This window comes from Diabrotica virgifera, chromosome 6 (assembly GCF_917563875.1).
Source record: "Diabrotica virgifera virgifera chromosome 6, PGI_DIABVI_V3a".
Taxonomy (NCBI): domain Eukaryota; kingdom Metazoa; phylum Arthropoda; class Insecta; order Coleoptera; family Chrysomelidae; genus Diabrotica; species Diabrotica virgifera.
Window position 1 is genome coordinate 71,353,901 of NC_065448.1, and position 21,171 is coordinate 71,375,071.

At 30.9% G+C, this 21,171-nt stretch overlaps 1 protein-coding gene across 1 annotated transcript; it reads right to left on the bottom strand.

Moving 5' to 3' along the window:
• Positions 1 to 1,758: 1,758 nt before the first annotated feature.
• On the bottom strand, positions 1,759 to 20,497 carry LOC126887523 (zinc finger protein 501-like). The gene is made up of 2 exons (XM_050655153.1): positions 19,486 to 20,497; positions 1,759 to 3,392 (listed from the first exon to the last, which is right to left on the bottom strand). The coding sequence occupies exons 1-2, from the start codon at positions 19,796 to 19,798 to the stop codon at positions 2,170 to 2,172; spliced, it is 1,536 nt and encodes a 511-aa protein (XP_050511110.1). The 5' UTR covers positions 19,799 to 20,497; the 3' UTR covers positions 1,759 to 2,169.
• Positions 20,498 to 21,171: the final 674 nt, after the last annotated feature.

Genomic DNA, 21,171 nt, shown 5'->3' on the forward strand with positions numbered 1-21,171 from the left:
CATTGTTAATTAATTCACTGATCCAGGTGGTCTGTTTACACCCATTTTGGAGATTTCAATTACACTCATGTTAAATTTAAAAAAATCAACTTCGTGCTTTTATATAACTTTCAACTTTTTGATTGTTACCTTGCTAAGGTAAGTGCCACCCATTTTGAAATATAACGACAAAACTATGCATGATTACCTTTTACGTGACTTAAGGGGGGGGGGAGTATGGTTTGAAATATTTAATTTTTTTTTATTTCAAATAAAGGTACATACTTTCTTTCAAGAATACATACTCTCTGAAAATTTCAAAATAATCGGAGTAAAATTACCAGAGATACAGCGTGTTGAATATCCCTACCTTCGTCTTGCTTTGCCGCGACTTCGCGCCAGCACGCTTGAGCGCAGTGAGAAACGTTAAACAACTGTTCGCCTTCTCTTTTGTAGATTACTCCTCGATTCAAAAAACTTATTCCAATGTGCATCACTTTACGATTTGGCAGACAAATAAGAAGATAAAGATGCAGTTGTCAAAACTTTAAACGCATTTTCCCAAAACTGCTTTTTTAAATGCGGTGGACATTGTAACTGAAAAACTACTAGTCCGATCTACCTGAATTTTGCACAATTTTCTTTAGATATTTCATGAGGTAACAACGTCGAGCTATTTTTCTTTTTTTGCTTATTTTTTGTTCAACAATAATAAATCTGTTGATTTTCACAAAATTTTTACCAAAAATTTCATTTTTTTTTATTTCTGAGTGATACCAAAAATTCAAGTCATTAAAAATAAAAAACTCGACGTTGTGACCTCGTGAAACTCATAAGCTTATTAAATCTTTTTTAATTTTTTTGTTTCGTATGATCTAGTGACGAGTTCTGATGTTCACTGCAAAATCCATTTTTTTTCTGAGCTGCCTGTCAAAATTTGTCACCAATGGCTTATTTTTCAATATTTTGGACTCAATTTTTTTCTAAATATTCTTTGAATTTTACTTATTATGTTTATTTAATTTAAAAATAAAATAATTGTACCATAGCTTCGAAAAAAATTCACAAAAATGTGCTTGATATGTTGATTTCAAACCATACTCTTAAGATTTTGATTTAATAATGTTCTTGAACTCCTAAGTAGAGCATAGAGCTTCAGTGAAAACGCGCCATCTGGTTCTATTTTGCGCTAGGGCCTTCACCTCATTCCAAGACTTTCCTTGACTTCTTATCTCGTCCATGATGGATCTTCTCCAAGTTTGTGCTGGGCGACCTCTTTTTCTTTTTACTTGGGGATTCCACTCTAGGGCAGTTTTTGCAATACTGGAACTATCTTTTCGGAGTGTGTGACCTATCCACCCCCACTTTCTGGATTAGATTTTGATTTATATAATAATCATTATATTATTTTTATGTAACTATATGTTCCTATTATATATAATACATGTTTATTATTTATTTTATAATACAAAATGTCATTAATATAGTAAAAAATAATGTTCCCAAATTTTGTGAATTTATAATAGAAGTTTAATTTTTAATTTATTTTTACCAAATAAATATAATACATATAAATAAATTACTTGTATTATTTATTATTTGTAAATGTATGTAACTATAGAAAAACGTACAGTTTATTCTAATTATTGACGTATAAACCTTGAAATACTGACATGTGTCAATTTTACGCATGATTATCTTTTATGTACATCAAAATATGATTATCTTTCTAGGGTTAAATAAAAACACTTACTTCCATATTCTTTTAAGTATATACTTATTTAAATTATTTAATATTGACACAGTTTATCTATTCACATAATATGTGTATATTATACAAAATCTAACAGACAATAATTACAATAATGAGATTATTAGTATTATTATTTAATAGAGCCTCTAGTTTAGCTTGGATTAGAGAAAATGTTATTTGTCTTTGAGGACAGCCTTTGTCACATTCAGATACTTCTTAAATGATGCCAAATTCTGAAATAAGTTTCACACATCTTAAGTTTTTCTTAAGTATGTGTTCCCAAATGTTTTTCTCGAATGTGCCTTCAAATGATTTTAATACTCAATTGTTTTAAAAACATTTAACACCATACTTAAGGCTTTTCTCCAGTGTGCACTTTCAAATGTGATTTCAAATTACTTGTAACTAGTAAACTGGTTCAAACAAATTTCACACTTTTAAGGCTTTTCTTCAGTGTGCACTATCAAATGCTTTTTCAGATTTTCTGATTTAGTATATTCCTTAGGGCAACGTCCACACTTATAAGGCTTTTCTCCAGTGTGCACTCTCAAATGCCTTTTCAAACTTCCTGATTCAGTAAATCCCTTAAAACAAATGTCACACTTGTAAGGCTTTTCTCCAGTGTGCACTCGCAAATGTTTTTTCAAATCATATGATTGGCTAAATTGCTTAAAACAAATTTCACACTTGTAAGGTGTTTCTCCAGAATGCAATCTCAAATGCTTTTTCAAACTTCCTGATTCAGTAAAATTCTTAAAACAAATTTCACACTTATAAGGCTTTTCTCCAGTGTGCACTCGCAAATGTTTCTTCAAATCAGATGAATGACTAAATTGCTTAAAACAACTTTCACACTTGTAAAACTTTTCCCCGGTGTGAAATTTCAAATGTGTATTCAAATGACTTTTCTGAGAAAACTGCTTTAAACAAATTTTGCACTTATAAGGCTTTTCTCCAGTGTGCACTCTCAAATGCCTTTTCAATTTTCCTGATTCAATAAACTTTTTAAAACAAATTTCACACTTGTAAGGTTCTTCTCCAGTGTGCACTCGCAAATGTTTTTTCAAATCATATGAATGACTAAACTGCTTAAAACAAATTTCACACTTGTTAGGCTTTTCGCCAGTGTGGACTCTCAAATGCCTTTTCAAATTGTGTGGTACAGTAAATTTCTTAAAACAAATTTCACATTTGTAATTCTCTTCTCCAGTGTGCACTCTCAAATGCTTTTTCAAACTCTCTGATTTAGTAAATTTCTTAAAACATATTTCACACTTGTAAGGCTGTTCCCCAGTGTGCAATCTCAAATGTCTTTCCAAATTACTCTTTTGGATAAACTGCTTTAAACAAATTTCACACTGGGAAGGTTTTTCTCCAGTGTGAATTTTCATATGTCGAGGTAAACAAGCCCTTCGAGAAAATTGCTTTAAGCAAATTTCACACTTGTAATGCTTCTTGCCAGTGTGTATTCTCATATGAACCTTCAAATGTGATGCATGACGAAACTGCTTTAAACAAATTTCACAGTTGTAAGGTCTGTGTCCACCCGCAACTTTCTTATTTTTATTTAATATTTTTCCTTCAGTATGTTGAGCTGTTACTTCATGAGATGAATGTGACATTTCCTTGATTTCCATTCGATTCTCCTCTTGGGAACCACCTAAAATGCAAACGAACTATAAACATTTTACTGGAGCAGAAAAATGATTAAAAATGAACATAATCGGTTTCATTTTGATTCAAATCGAGTCTCTTGCCATCGCCTGCCACCCAGTTTCGGGGTCTACCCTGTATCAAAGACGATTTGCAAGAAGAATGATTTGAATCAAAACGAACCGAGAAGACGGTATAAAGATTCAAATATTTACACCGTAGTATGCTTCACTCATTTTATCGTTCCCCGTTAGAGGTCAATCTAACCATAATCAGTCTTATTGCAAAGCCTCTTTGATAAAGGGTAAACCCCGAAACACGGTGTCAGAAGATGGCTGACTCGATTTGAATCAAAACGAAACCGATTATTTTCATTTTTGTTTTAAACCATACTCTGTATTAATTTATTAGAGTACAAAATGATAGCGTTTCATATGGGTAATCTGCGATAGTGATGTTGATTATAGTTAATTTCGAGTATTCCTTATAAATCGTTACTTTTGTATAAAGTAATCATTTACAGTATTCGTTACTTTGATTACTTTTGTATTAGAGTACCGGTCGGTACCGGTAATCATATCAAGAATCGCATTTCTAAGTACATATTTTATATTAGTATTAGTAGGATACTTTGACATATATAGTAGGAGACTATATACTTGTAAATGAGCGTTTCCGAAATGCCGTCAAAAAAGTCACTACATTTCCTGGGGCAGATATTGGATCTGATCATCAACCACTTGTAGCAGATATTAAACTAAGGTTAAAACGAATTCAGAAACAAAAACCAAAAACCAATGTACCTAACTTTGACGATATAAACATAAAACATAACATTAAAAAAGAATTTAACAATAGAATAAAAAAACATCGGAGAACAACTAGAAGATCCAGAAGAAATATGGAGTGAATTTAAAAATCAAGTTAACGAAATCTCCACAAACAATGATTATAGAAAAAACTTAATCAAGAAAAATAAATGGATGACAGACGACATCTTGAAATTGATGGAACAACGACGACTGATCAAATCTAATGAAACAGAATATAGACACCTGCAGAGAAGAATAAAAAAGGAGATCAAATTAGCCAAAGAAAAATGGATGAGAGAAAGGTGCGAAGAAATGGAGGATGTGATATCTAGACACGACTTGTTTAATGTGCACAAAAAACTAAAAGAAGTAAGTAACATATTTAAAAAACGAGTTCCCTCTGTGCGCGTTGACAATAATAACAAAATTATTGTAAATGAGCACGAAATAAGAAAAGAATGGCAACTGTATATATCAGAGTTGTTTGAAGATGATAGGAATAATATTACCGAATTCTACCAAAACTGTACTGACGGCCCAGAAATTATGAAATGCGAAGTAGAACACGCTATAAATAGTGCTAAAATTAGAAAAGCTTGTGGTCCAGATGATACACCAACTGAGTTGCTGAAACTAATAGAGGATGATAACATAAAAGTAGTAGTAAGACTTTTTAATTCAATATATAACACCGGAGTGATTCCCACAGGTTGGCTCAAATCCATCTTTGTCGCAATACCTAAAAAACACAATGCGAGAAAATGCTCAGAATATCGATTAATTAGCCTAATCAGTCACACTCTTAAGATTTTCCTAAGAATACTTCACAACAGAACTAGACGCAAATGCGAAGAAGATCTCAAAGATACCCAATTTGGTTTTAGAAATGCTATGGGTACCAGGGAGGCACTTTTTGCGCTTAACATCCTATTACAAAAGTGCCGTGATCAAAGAAAAGATGTATTTGCATGTTTCGTGGACTTCGAAAAGGCATTCGATAAAGTACAGCATGTAAAATTAATGCAAATACTGAAAAATATCGGAATAGATGACAAAGATATTCGTGTCATTAAAAATTTGTACTGGAATCAAACTGCTACGGTCAAAATTGGAGATAACTACACCGATGAAATCTCCATACAACGAGGCGTCAGACAAGGTTGCATTTTGTCACCAACATTGTTTAATGTTTACTCGGACCAGTTATTTAAAAAGGCACTTGAGAGACAGCCATATGGAATAAAAATCAACGGAGAACTACTTAATGTGATAAGATATGCAGACGATACAGTAATTCTGTCAGATAATATTGAAGGTCTCCAAATTCTGCTTGATCGTATTCACGAGGTAGGAGAGGAAATGGGCATTAAAATAAACTCAAACAAAACCAAATTTTTAGTGTTTAGTCGTGACCCACATCCCGATGCAAAGCTTCAATTAAACGGAGTCCAAGTTGAGAAAGTTCACAAAATGACATATCTGGGAACTGTGATAACGGACCAACTAGATCCAGACATAGAAATAAAACGTAGAATAGCAATGACTAAAACTACTTTTACGAAAATGAAGTAATTTCTTTGCAATAATCATCTCAGTTTAGAACTAAGACAAAGAATGGTCAAGTGCTATGTTTGGTCCGTACTTTTGTATAGTGCAGAAGTGTGGACGCTAAAAGTATCGATTATGAACAGAATTGAAGCATTGGAAATGTGGATTCATAGACGGATGCTGAAGATACCCTGGACAGCAAGAAAAACTAATGAAGAAGTACTAAGGAAGGTCAACAAAGATAGAGAACTTCTAAAGACTGTTAAACATCGAAAAATGTTTTATCTGGGACATATAGTGAGGGGAAGTCGATATATAAAATATTACAACTAATCCTTAAAGGCAAAATAGAGGGCCGTAGAGGTGTAGGAAGAAAACAAGTTTCTTGGTTAAAAAACATTCGTGAATGGTCTCGGATATCAAATGCAGGACAACTATTCCATATTGCAGAAGATCGAGAAGCCTTCGCAATGGTGATCGCCAACGTCGGATAATTCTGATATGGCACGTGAAGAAGAAGAAGGATACTTTGATTACTGATTACTTTTGTATTTGAGTACCGGTAATCATATCGAGAATCGCATTTCTCAGTATTTTAAGTATAAGATCCGATATAACAACGACCTTCACCGATCTATTTAATGGATATTATGTAAAAAAATATTAAAACAAGGGGTGCCCGACATAATTTTGTCCAGACTAATTAATAATTAAACAAGAATTTTTTATAAATTATTCTAATTGTTTTGGCCCAGGCAGTATTATTTTAGTCGGTCTAGTTAGCTGAGGCGCAGTCGATCGACAAGTTTAGTGGATTTGCGATTTGCGATCGCTAGTTCGAGCCTCAGCTAGGTCATGAAATTAATAAAAGGCCAACGCCGCGCGCCGTAATATAAAACTCAGTAGTCTACGGCTTGGTCTGGAATAAACTAGCGTCTGATCGGCCTATGGAGGAGCGGTACGGCAAGGGATAAGGGCTTGCGGCTTGGTGATACTCCTCCATAGATCCCTACCGAAGGGCGTTAACGCTTAAGAATGGTAGATATTATTTTAGATTTTTGGATCACAATAATAAAATACACATAGATCAAGGCATTTAGGAAAAAATAAATGATTTTTAGGGAAATAGTGAAACAGGAAAAAGTTTTCAATAGAAAAGCCTGATAAGAATAGTGTGTACGTATTTATTATTATTAAAATCTAATGTGTTGCATTTTTATTTTCAAAGGAATTGTGAAATTCTGTGAATTATTTACCTCGACATCTGTTTCTGGGTGCATGCTTTGTTAAATGATATACCTCCCTCTGTTTCAGCTACTTCTCAGCACCCTTTAATCCTGTAAAACTCTTCATAGCCTTTCCCTTCATAGATACAATTTTAGTTAACTGTACTGATACCGAACACTCGTGGAATACCGGCCCGATTCCGATATCAACCGATTGTAGATACAATATTCAAATATGTACTCGCTCTGATAGGATTGGTACGAAGTAATCAGAGTAATCAAAGTAACGATTTGCCTCTCTGTATAGCAATCGTTACTTTCGGTATTCGTAAGTAACGAGTACTTTGTAACGAATAGTTACTTTTTCAACATCACTAATCTGCGATGCATTGTTGGAATATTTTCCTAGCGTGTCGCCCGTTTGGTACTTTAGTACAGCAGAACCCCTATAAGTCGGCCTCCGTTAACCCGGAAGTCCAGCTAACCCGGACTGATTTTCATCAGACAAAACAAACATTTTTTTCACTTTGACCGAGTTTTTTGCCAATAAATAAACAATAGGTACTGTATACAACTGTATGTAATTTAGATTTTTAGATGTACTGTGCATATGTATTTCATGTTGTTGCAATTATAATGGAGTTTATCTGTAAGTAAGTATACCGCGTTTTATTAATTTTTACCATATTCACAGCCTAACCTGGATTTTCGGGCATATACTAGTTCGCTCCGGCAGTCAGATTTTAATACCCAACAGAAAAGGGTCACAGGTAAATTCGCTCCGGCCATTAGAAATCAAAATTTCTAATAAAATGTCTTACTAAGATTTTTCAAAATAGGGACCAAAATGAAGTTAATATTATACAAATAATCTAATTCAACTGTCTTGTAAATAAATATGTAACAAATAATATTTTATATAATTTCTATATAAAATACAAAAACCACAGAACCAATTTTGCCGATATTAATTATTCTCCTAGAACTTAGTAAATAACTTTTAACCCGCTTAACCATGGGAGCGAACTAGTATATAATTAAAAGGGTTTTTGACCACGGCAGCGAACTAGTGTGCTCCGGGATTTTCGATAACCCGGATCGGCCGCGGTCCCGATTAATCCGACTTATTGAGGTTCCACTGTACCTGGGTTAACATATTACGTGATTCGTTATCGACATTCATTTCAATCAGAAAAATGATTGTTCAAAAAAGGATATAATAAATAAAGTAAAATTATATGCCAAGTTGACCTTTCAAAGTTTATTCCTACATGTAAAATACTGGTTTCATCGCTCGGCAACATTTTTCGCACTTTTAATTAACAAAAAAATTATAAGAAGAAAAAGTAATATTAAGGTTATGTTATTAAAAGGTAAACGATTGTATGTAGTAAATAAAATTAATTATTAAAATGCACTACTACAAGCAAAATATAATTAATTAAATTTACTTTTATATAATATATCATATCAATGAAATGACTAATGAAATAAAAAATTTTAGCAGTTCGAAAATGGCACAAAATCTAGGCATCGGATAAAAAAGTTTATCTGAAGAAAGTATATTTTTTTGTTCTTCTTAATGGCGGTACAGGCTCGTTTTTTTAATATTGTATTTAATTACAGAGTAATTTCCACATATTAATATATTTTTCAAATTGGGCTCTGTACCGCCATTCTTTATTATATTACGAATACGTGTGCCAAATATCTCGAAAAAATATTCAAAATTACAGCCGCACATATCCAGTAAATTCAGACAATCACTATTATAATACAAGAAGTGCTGAATCTTTACGAATTCCTAAACACAGAACATCGTGATTTCAAAATTCTTTCAGATATATGGGACTGACTTTATACAATCATTTACCAAAAACAGTACAAGAAATTAATAAAATAATGTTAAACATTTACTCATAAAAAGCCTATTATTCTATAAATGAATATTAGTTCAGAGAAATAAGGAAAAAAAATATCCTGTTGGTGACACAACCCCCTCCAGGCCGAAACCAAATTTTTTGAGTAGTATGAACATCTATATTAATAACCTATATGTTTCCTGCAGCCGATTTTGATGATATATATAGTTAAAACAAATGAAGATCAAAAAACGGCAAATTTTCGCTTTTTTCGTCTATAACTAAAAAGTTAAGTATTTTAAACAAAGAGAGTGAGAAAATCATAAACCGTATAAAAAACTTCAATATGGCGTTCGCTGAATATGTCTATCCTTATTGGTTGCTTAGAAAATTGCAAAATAAATCATAAATTTTGAGTTTTTATAAATATTCATCTTATTATTGGCTTTGACAGAGCCAATTAGCCAGACTATTTGTGTTTTTTTGTATGGTATTACAATAACAATTTTAAGTTAATATCTAAGCCTACTTATTATCTAAATTTACAGAGTGTTATAATATATTAATGGATACATTTTTCAATTTTGTGTGATATTTTTACAATTTTATTATCTAAGCCTATTTAAAATTTAAATTTACTTCTGGTGCTTAAATCATACCCTAAATTTCAAAGCAATTGGTCAACTAGTTTAAAAGGTATTTAATTTGTTTATCCCAAATTAATTTTTTTTGTAACGCTATAAATCAGAAAATGACAAAGTTACATTAATACTTTGGATAGTTTATGAAAGAAGAAGATTTATACTATTAATTTAATTAACAAAAAAAAAATGACAAAAAATAATTCTAAATACTGCAAAATTATTTTGCAAAAACATGTGAATTAAAAAAAGGGGTGACTAACTTCGTCCCTAATTGTCCTAGGACAATTGTTTTTCTTTCAAAATATGTATAAAAATTCAGTATTTTCCAGTAATTTCCAAATATGAAAAAATAATTTTTCTACGGGTAACGGTTAAAAAGTTATTCTAATTGTTTATAAGTAGGTAAGCAAAAAATCGACGTGTTTTTGCAAAATAATTTTACACTGTTTAAAATGACTTTTTGTCATTTTATTTTAATTAAGTCAATAGTATAAATGTTCTTCTTGTAGTAAAACTATTTGACCAATTGCTTTGAAATTTAAAAATATAATTTAAGCACCAGAAGTCTCAGCAATTCCTGTAATAAGAACGTTCTAAGTTAATTTTTACATAAGTTATGGATATTTATAAAAACTCAAAATTTATGATTTAGTTTGCAATTTTCTAAGCAACCAATACGGATAGACATATTCAGCGAACGCCATATTGAAATTTTTTAGACGATTTATGAGTTTCTTACTCTCGAATTTGTTTAAAATGCTTAACTTTTTGGTTATAGACGAAAAATGCGAAAATTTACCGGTTTTTATCTTCATTTGTTTATTGTATATCATCAAAATCGGCTGCAGGAAACATAAAGGTTATTAATATAGATGTCCATACTAGTGATGTAACGAATATTCGTATTCGCATTCGCGAATATCCGCATCTTTTTGCATATTCGCATTCACGTTCGCATTCGCAAAATTTGTGCGAATGTTTTGCGAATATGAATATCAGGGAGAAAATAATTTGAAAATAAAGTTAGATTTAATAAAACCAAAATCTATTCTCTTTGTCATCTTTTTTTATTAAAGAAAAGGTAAACCTCGGGGAACCCCTTAAAAAGGGTATTTATCGTTCCCTCGTTTAATCAGATTATCAGGCTTCACGTTGTTTTATTATTTGGTATAATGTAATAAAGCTTAAGATTCAGATTGATTTACACTAAATATCAATTAACTTCTCATTATAAATTTAGAAAACATTTCAAAAATAGAAACAAATTAAAAAAACTGTACATTCGCATTCGCATCCGCATTCGCGAATGTCGTTATTAGATATTCGCATTCGTATTCGCGAATGTTCAAAAAACGATATTCGTTACATCACTAGTCCATACTACTCAAAAAATTTGGTTTCGGCCTGGAGGAGGATGTGTCACGAGAAAAATCTTATTTCTCTGGACTACATCTTGAGAACAAACTGCAGTAGCTTCATATTTTAATTGTAAAAAATGTTATTTTATAAATCTTATGTTTTGTGAGTTTTGTTACACTGTGAATATTGTAGGTACTATACAAGTTGATGTTTTTTTTATACTGAAATTGTAGGGGGAACAGAGCAAAATGCAAAATTTTGACGCATGTCAAAAATTTCAATGTGTTTTAAATGAATTCATTTTTTTCGAATCCTGAGAAAACTAATAAGTATTTTTGAAAAATTTAAACGCACATGACAATTTTGACATGCCTCAAAATTTTGCGTTTTATTCCGTTCCCCTTAAAGGATCAATAAAGTATGACAATGACTATATGTATGGTAAACATTTTTGAAAAACAATGGCATTGGTTTGGTGGAAATCTTTATAGATGAGAATGATTGGTCTTCAGGAAAACAAAAATTTGTTGAGTTATGTGAACAATAGGGAACTTGCATAAAATTTTAAATTCGAAAAAAATGTTATAAATCACAACAGAACATAATTTAAAACATGCATCAAAGATTAAAAAGTTTTGTTTGGCTTTCATTTGGCCAATAAAGATGATTAAAAATTCAAATTAAAACAGGTGGCTCAAAACGCGTCGTGACGTCATTCGTTTAAATTATGTTTACATTCTTCCAAAAAAGTAAACAGAATTTAAAATTAGACATTATAAACGTCAGTAGAAAATACAGTTATGTAACCTCACAAGTGTTTTTGATCGTTTGAACTATGTATTTTAAATTGACTAAAGGTTCTCTAAACCAAGGCCAGAAAACAAAAAAATATATATAGATTTTAAATTTGTACTTGTTATTATGAGGTTTTAAAGCGTGAAATTTTGGAAATCTTATTTTTAAAGGAAACTGAATATTAATAATAATGCAATAAAAAAATGTGCAAGTTTCCTATTAGGTTTGGCATTCGTTTTGACACTGACACTATTAAATGACATTTAAAATAGTTCAAACGATCAAAAACACTTGTGAGGTTACATAACTGTATTTTCTACTGACCTTTATAATGTCTAATTTTAAATTTTGTTTACTTTTTTGGAAGAATGTAAACATAATTTAAACGAATGACGTCACGACGCGTTTGGGCCACCTGTTTTAATTTGAATTTTTAATCATCTTTAGGGGCCAAACGAAAGCCAAACACAACTTTTTAATACTTTATACATGTTTTAAATTATGTTCTGTTGCGATTTATAACATTTTTTCGAATTTAAAATTTTATGCAAGTTCCCAATAATTGGCGGGTGTATGGGGAAAGGGATATATGCCAAAAAAGTATAATTTTGGGAAAACAGGTTTTTGTGATTTATGTGACGTAAGTAAATGCAATACTCTTTTATTTTTCAATAAAATGTATATTAACTTCTGTGTATGACTTAATTCTGATGCAAGAACACATTTTGTGTAGTAAATATGGAGTATATCGAATATTTTTTGAAAAAACAAGAACATATGCCTCTATTTCCAAACATTTTTTATTTATGTCCAATTAAGTCGGCATCATATGGGAAACTTTTTTATTCTTAGTTTTATGAAAAAAAGTTATTCTTTATAAAAAGTTGTGTATGGTCTTAAACTTAAAATACAACCATCAGTTATCAATTTTTTTTAGCCGTATACGACGTATGTCAAAAAATATGAATTTTACTCAAGAGTAAAGTAGCTTTATTTTTCACAATATTAAAAACTGTTATAATTAAAAGTTGTTTAGAATTAAGAACTATATTTTAATATGGAATTTCATCCTTCTAACTGAAAAAAAAATTGAATTTGTTTTTTAATTATGGATAACCAACATTATTTTCAGTTATTTCAATTATTATTATTAATTTATTAATGTTCTGCATGGTCTAAAACCTAAAATACAACCATGTTATATCAAATGTTGTCAATTTTATACGAGGTGTATAAAAAAAATATGAATTCGCTAAGAGTACTTAAATAAAATACCGTTATTTTTCCCAATATTGAAAATTGTGATTATGTAAAGTTGTTTAGAACTAAAAATCATGTTCCAATATGTAATTACATCCTTCTTATTGAAATATTTTGAACTATAAAGGTACTTTATTCTTGATCGAAATTCATCTTATTTGACATACCTCGTATAAAATTGTTCAAATTTGATTAGATGGTTGTATTCAAGGCTTTTGACCATGCAGAACTTTTTACAAGGTATACATTTTTTTCGTAAAATTAATAATAAAATAGTTATCTTAATTTAAATAACTGAAAATAATGTTGGTTATCTATAAAAAAAATTCTATTTTTTTTTCAATTAGAAGGATGAAATTGCATATTAAAATATAGTTCTTAATTCCAAACAAATTTTCATTACAACAAATTTCAATATTGTGAAAAATAAACCTACTTTACTCTTGAGTAAAATTCATATTTTTTGACATACCTCGTATACGGCTTAAAAAAATTGGTAACTGAGAGTTGTATTTTAAGTTTTAGACCATGCACAACTTTTTATAAAAAATAACTTTTTTTGATAAAACTAAAAATAAAAAAGTTTCCCATATGATGCCGACTTAATTGGACACACTGTATAATTATTACTAGTAATTTATTATTGTTAATTATCCTGTCATTCAATTATTGTTCAAAATTATGTAATATTTATGTTGGCTCATACCTATTAACCCAAGCGCAAATCAGAAAAAAATTGGAACGCTTTTGATCATATGCAAACATACACTAGGGTGCAAAAAAATCGATCTACTGAAAATTTGGTCATTTTTGATGTCTCGAATTTCCTAAACCTTTTTTCCGATTTAAGTGATTTTTTACCATGTTATAGCCTTATTCATTCACAATATCAGCTTTTGAACTGAGTAGAGAGCCGTGGAAGAGTTTGCTATGGAACTCTAAGGACCTCATTGCCTTCTTTATGTATGAATAGAAAACAAAAAAGTTGTGACTGGCTAATTGAGACCCAAGTCTACGCCATAAAACAAAAAAAATATCACTGTAATAATATTGTTACTAGACAGGTAAACTGCCATTGTAGACCAGGTGTACGAATCAAACTGTTTTTTTCTCAAAGTTCGCATCACCCTGTGGAACAGCGTTTATAAAATACTGAAATTAAAAACCAACTATAGCCTAAGGTTTTCTTAACATTCTGTTTTGAGATTCATTCGCTTATGTTGGATAATAAAAAAGTTAGGTACTTTAACAACTTCATCAGTACAGGCTTTTTCGAAATAAGTGCGGCAAACTATAAGGGGTAATTTTACACATGAAAATAATGACAGTTTGCTTTATAATCATATGTCCGCAAACGCTTCGTTTCCGAGATACGGGGTTCAATTTTTTTTTCAAACTGACGATTTATTTATTGCTTTAAAACCAGTTGAGATATGCAAATCAAATTTGGTGGGTTTTAAGACGTAGTTATTGCACATTTTTTGACACACAATTAAGAATTTAATATTCACCATTAGCGCGCAAACATGTATTATGACCGATCATATTATCTGTATTCATATTACCTGTATACACGCCAATGGTGAATATAAAATTCTTAATTGTATGTCAAAAAATGTGCAATGGTTACGTCTTAAAACCCACCAAATTTGACTTGCATATCTCAACTGGTTTTAAAGCAATAAATAAATCGTCAGTTTGTAAAAAAAATTGAACATCCCGTTTCTTTGAAACGAATCGTTTGCGAACATATGATTATATAGCAAACTGTCATTATTTTCATGTGTAAAATTACCCCTTAAAGTTTGCCGTACTTATTTCGAAACACCCTGTACTGATGACAAACATGGCCAGTTGTTAAAGTACCTAAATTTTTTATTATCCAACATAAGCGAATGAATCTAAAAACAGAATGTTAAGAAAACCTGAGGCTATAGTTGGGTTTTAATTTCAGTATTTTATAAACGCTGTTCCACAGGGTGATGCGAACTTTGAGAAAAAAACAGTTTGATTCGTACTCCTGGTCTACAATGACAGTTTACCTCTCTAGCAACAATATTATTACAGCGATATTGTTAATGAATAAGACTATAACATGGTAAAAAAATCACTTAAATCGGACAACAGTTTGTTTATAAACGTGGGGTTTTTCTAGACTTACTTTATACACATAAGAGTAGTGAGATTACTGAAGCAACGAATATACTATTTAACAGTAGCTTTCACCATGTACCTTATCGTGTAACAGTTCCTCATAGCTCTAGTTCATCACTACCAATTGAGACTTTCTACTATGATTTTAGGAATATTGATTTTATAGGTATAAATAATTATCTTGCTCATATTAATTGGTCATATATGTATAATATCAAGGATATTAATTTGGCTATTCAATTCTTCTGCAGCATTATCTATGAGGCTATTCATTTATTTGTACCACTGAAACTTTATAAAACATCAACTTTTCCAGTATGGTTTACAAGAGAATTAAAAAATTTGGTTTTTAAGAAAAAAATGCAGCACAAACAATACAAACACTTAATCCTTTTGACTATCATAAATTTTGTGAACTACGCTTACAATGTAAAGCTCTGAGTGAGATTTGTTATAGAAACTATTTGATTAAAACTGAAACAAATATTCAGAACGATCCTAGTTGTTTTTGGAAAAATATGTCAATAATTTACGTAAATCTAATGGTTATTCCAATACAACGTTTTTAAATGATGAACGTAGTTCTGATGGTCAAACTGTTGTTAACCTTTTTGCTGAAAGCTTTAGCACAGTATATTCAGATAAAAAAATAACATTACCAACTACTACCTCTATTGATGTAATTGACTTGAACAGGGTAACTCTAAGTATTATTGAAGTGTTCGAAGGTATTAACCAATTAAAAAACAAGTCTTCATTTGGCCCAGATGGTGTCCCCGCTCTTTTAATTAAATGTTGCAAATTTACTTTGTTTAACTTGTCTTTGGAAACAGAAAAAATTCCTGATTTTTGGAAGGATAGTTTTATTACACCAATTTTTAAATCAGGTGATAGGCAAAATATTTAAAACTGAAGGGGTATATGCATACAATCAACATTACCTAAATTGTTGGATAAATTAGTGACTCGTCACTTAAATTGGGCATGTAAAAATGTAATTATACCACAACAGCATGGTTTTCAATCAAGTAAATCTACTGTTACAAATTTACTTTGTTATCACAGTTTTATATTAGAGGCTATTGAAAAGGGATTACAAGTTGATTGTATTTACACAGACTTCTCTAAAGCCTTCGATAGAGTCAATCATGACCTACTCGTATACCTATAAGTTGAAGAATCTTGGTTTAGGGAATGGCATTGTGACCTGGTTCAAGAGCTTTCTTTATGGTCGTCAACAATGTGTTAAAATTGGCAGTTATATATCTAATGAAATTCAGGTTCATTCAGGAGTACCACAAGGCTCACATTGTGGACCATTATTATTTAACATCTTTATCAATGATCTATTATCTGTAATTGAAAATGTTAACCTTCTACTCTTTGCTGATGACTTAAAATTATTTCACATTGTAGAGAACTTATTGGATAGTAAAATTCTACAAAATGACTTGGATAAAGTATATGAATGGTCTATTTCCAACAACTTATTATTAAATATCGACAAATGTCATATTATTAGTTTCTCAAAAACTAACACTACAGATCTGTATGAATATAATATTGGTATAAATGTGTTGTCTAGAGTTGATGAGATGAGAGATCTAGGAGTAACTTTTGAAAAACAATTAAATTTTAAATCTCACCTGCGTGTTCTATCATCTAACTAATGCTAACAGATCTCTAGGTTTTGTAAAAAGGAATACAAAAGTTTTTTCTGTACCCGTTCTTCGAGTTTTATATTGTTCAATAGTTAACTACGCTTACAATGTAAAGCTCTGAGTGAGATTTGTTATAGAAACTATTTGATTAAAACTGAAACAAATATTCAGAACGATCCTAGTTGTTTTTGGAAAAATATGTCAATAATTTACGTAAATCTAATGGTTATTCCAATACAACGTTTTTAAATGATGAACGTAGTTCTGATGGTCAAACTGTTGTTAACCTTTTTGCTGAAAACTTTAGCACAGTATATTCAGATAAAAAAATAACATTACCAACTACTACCTCTATTGATGTAATTGACTTGAACAGGGTAACTCTAAGTATTATTGAAGTGTTCGAAGGTATTAACCAATTAAAAAACAAGTCTTCATTTGGCCCAGATGGTGTCCCCGCTCTTTTAATTAAATGTTGCAAATTTACTTTGTTTAACTTGTCTTTGGAAACAGAAAAAATTCCTGATTTTTGGAAGGATAGTTTTATTACACCAATTTTTAAATCAGGTGATAGGCAAAATATTTAAAACTGAAGGGGTATATGCATACAATCAACATTACCTAAATTGTTGGATAAATTAGTGACTCGTCACTTAAATTGGGCATGTAAAAATGTAATTATACCACAACAGCATGGTTTTCAATCAAGTAAATCTACTGTTACAAATTTACTTTGTTATCACAGTTTTATATTAGAGGCTATTGAAAAGGGATTACAAGTTGATTGTATTTACACAGACTTCTCTAAAGCCTTCGATAGAGTCAATCATGACCTACTCGTATACCTATAAGTTGAAGAATCTTGGTTTAGGGAATGGCATTGTGACCTGGTTCAAGAGCTTTCTTTATGGTCGTCAACAATGTGTTAAAATTGGCAGTTATATATCTAATGAAATTCAGGTTCATTCAGGAGTACCACAAGGCTCACATTGTGGACCATTATTATTTAACATCTTTATCAATGATCTATTATCTGTAATTGAAAATGTTAACCTTCTACTCTTTGCTGATGACTTAAAATTATTTCACATTGTAGAGAACTTATTGGATAGTAAAATTCTACAAAATGACTTGGATAAAGTATATGAATGGTCTATTTCCAACAACTTATTATTAAATATCGACAAATGTCATATTATTAGTTTCTCAAAAACTAACACTACAGATCTGTATGAATATAATATTGGTATAAATGTGTTGTCTAGAGTTGATGAGATGAGAGATCTAGGAGTAACTTTTGAAAAACAATTAAATTTTAAATCTCACCTGCGTGTTCTATCATCTAACTAATGCTAACAGATCTCTAGGTTTTGTAAAAAGGAATACAAAAGTTTTTTCTGTACCCGTTCTTCGAGTTTTATATTGTTCAATAGTTCGATCATCCCTAGAGTATGCTTCCATTATTTGGTCTCCCTATTATGAGGTTGACAAAGTCTTAATTGAGAAGATTCAAGTACATTTTGCTCGATACGCTAGATTTAAATTGCAGATTCTCAATAATTTTAACAACAATGATGTTCTTCAGCATTTGAATTTGTCACTTCTTGTAAATAGACGAATAAAACTAGAGATGCTTTTTATCTATAAACTAATTAACGGCTTTGTTAACTGTCCTGAATTACTATCTGAAATCCGAATTAATACCACCAGTTACAACTTAAGAAATCCTTCTTTATTCTATATTGAGTATCACCGTACTAATTATGGTAGAAATGATCCGATGACTAGAGCTCTTAGGCACTTTAACACATATACTGTTGATCCATTTTTTAATTCAATTTATTCTTTTAGGCAATTGTTAAATTGTGTTGATCATGTTTAGTTTGTCTATGGTGTTACATCATTTTTAATATGTTTTATATTGTATTTTATTGTATATGTTAGAATTTAACTATGTCAACTATTTTATAATTTATTGTATTACTTTTTTTGAATAATGGTGAAACCGTTAATAAATAAATAAATAAACAGCTTTAGGAAATTCGAGACATGAAAAATGACAAAATTTTCAGTTAATCGATTTTTTTGCACCTGAGTGTATATCTCTATTCACAGAATATTTCATTTATTTTGACATATCAGTATACATAAGCCCCCAATTCTTCAAAAATTTCACTTTTAGTCAGTTATATCATTTTACACATATAAAATCGCAGGTAAATTTGTGTAGAATGACATGTCTCTTTTCCTCTAGGTGTAATATCCATTTTTGGAATATATGGTGTACTTAGCTCAGTTTGCATATTTTTCGACATATATCCGTTTTCCCGTACACTCACCAATGAATATACATCTCATAGAAGGGTATGGCCCTGTAAAGTTTTAGCATAGGATTTTGCGTCCCAACTGAGTAGGTGCTATGGCGGTGCATACCTGACAGCGACTACGGACTACCACCGCCTGCATCATCCCTTGTCAACAAGCCTGCTTATAAACCTAACCATCTGTTTCATATAAAAGCTTATTCTATGAAATGTATATTCATTGCACTCGCCAATGGTTAACAGCTAATGCAGTGACAGCAGCTTTAGAGAGATAGGTATTTTCTCTGTCTGTGAGACCAGATATTAGCAGTGAAAGGTTAAAATCAACTTCAAATACTACTTATACTTCTATAATATGTACTCTCTAACCTTTATTTTAATAAGGAACTTCCTCAAAATATAATTAGATCTATCAATCATGTTATTGTAAGAATTATGTAATGTTATTTACTTACTTTCTTCATTTGTTGTTTGGTTTTCTTCAAATAGTGTCAATTTATATTCATCATCTTGTTCTGCTTCAGTTTTTAGGGGGAATTCTTTTAAGTCTAAATAATCAAATGCTTCATCTTCGGATGCACATTCTCTTTTGGGCTCTTCCTTGATTTCAATTTTGAAGCCATCCAAGGAATCATCACATGTCTCAATATCTGTTTCTATTTTACAAGTCTTCACACTATCAATATACTTTACTAAGGAACCATCAAATGGCTCAATATCTGTTTCTACTTTACAAGTTTTCACACCAGCTTCTTGATTTGTTTCCATATTATTAAAATTGATTTTATTAGCCAATTTCAATTTGTGGTTGTATTTTGCTCTATGATTTTTGCTTTTTCACTTTTGGTCTTTTTACTATTTACTTTTTTGTTTTGGCGTTTGCCTGCCACTATCCACTATGCCAGTGAGCAGGCAGAGCGAGCCTCATCCGAGCCGAGCAGCGAGCTAGCAGCTGCCAGCTGGGAGCTGCACTTATTTAATTAAAGGCGCGTACACATCTGGCGAACATAGAAAAAAGTGTTGTGTGATTTGGTAGAATCTTAGACAAGGAAAAAAGAGAGGACGGGTAACACCCATTTAACACACACGTTCCAAAAGTGAAGCCAGTTTTTGGTTTGTTGTTTGTTTGTCACCAGAAACATGGCGGTCACGTCAAAAATAACAATGGGTTGCCAGTGGTGGGTGTTCGTTGAAGGTTAAAATTTCATAAAAAATAAAGTAAATCATCATCTAAAATTCGTAATAAAAACATATGTATGTATTGAAACATATGTACGTAATATGAGCAACTTAATAAAACATTTACCGTACACAAATTCTTCATTTTAAATACATTTCATGTTTTTATTTTAAATACTCAATGCATAACAATACCCCAAAGACAGTACCGCTACCGGTTTAACCTAATTTCGGGCCCTGGGCGCTGCAGGTTTAGGGGCCCCCTTCATTGCTATTCGTTGTCAGTTTTTAACAAGAAACCACATGCATTAACTATATATAAAGGTTTATTGTAAAATCCAAAAAATATTTGTTTAACAAGCAAGAAGAATAGCAAATGTAAAAAAAAATCCAAAAAATACATTTAAAAACATAAATAAAAAATAGGAAGTTCCACAAAACAACACATGACAAGCAATAAAAATATTCTAAAAAATACATCAAGACAAAAATTAGATCACTTTTTTTCTTGACTTGGCATTCGCAAACTGCCATATAATATTATTACAATTCAGTTTCTCCAGTTCTTCAGTCTCATATACAATAGTGATAATGCGTCTAGGTTTTCTTGACCCAAATTTGACCTTAAATATGTTTCTATTCTTTTTAAAGCCGAAAAAGACCACTCGCCTGACGCATTACAAATTGGTATCGTCAAATAAATTTGCAGTAAAGTTAAAATATTGGGAAAAGTTGCTTTAAAATCCTGGAAGAATCAAATTTTTCATAAATTGTATGATGTTTATTCAAATTTTGGCATATCGTTACAAAATGGGTAATTTCATTATGAAAGTTCCCTTTGGTTTCATCAATATCGTTTTTATGTTTCTCGCATAAAGTATTAATTGACATCTTGACTTCTTCTTTGTCTCTAGATTAAAAAAACATCTAAAAGCTGATGTTACATCCTTGTAGCATTCAAT

Excerpts from the sequence above, each read along its gene's own strand:
- LOC126887523 (XM_050655153.1), bottom strand. The coding sequence starts at position 19,798 with ATGGAAACAAATCAAGAAGCTGGTGTGAAAACTTGTAAAGTAGAAACA. Across the intron at positions 3,393-19,485 it reads CCAAACAACAAATGAAGAAA|GTGGTTCCCAAGAGGAGAAT; the intron begins GTAAGTAAATAA and ends TTTGCATTTTAG.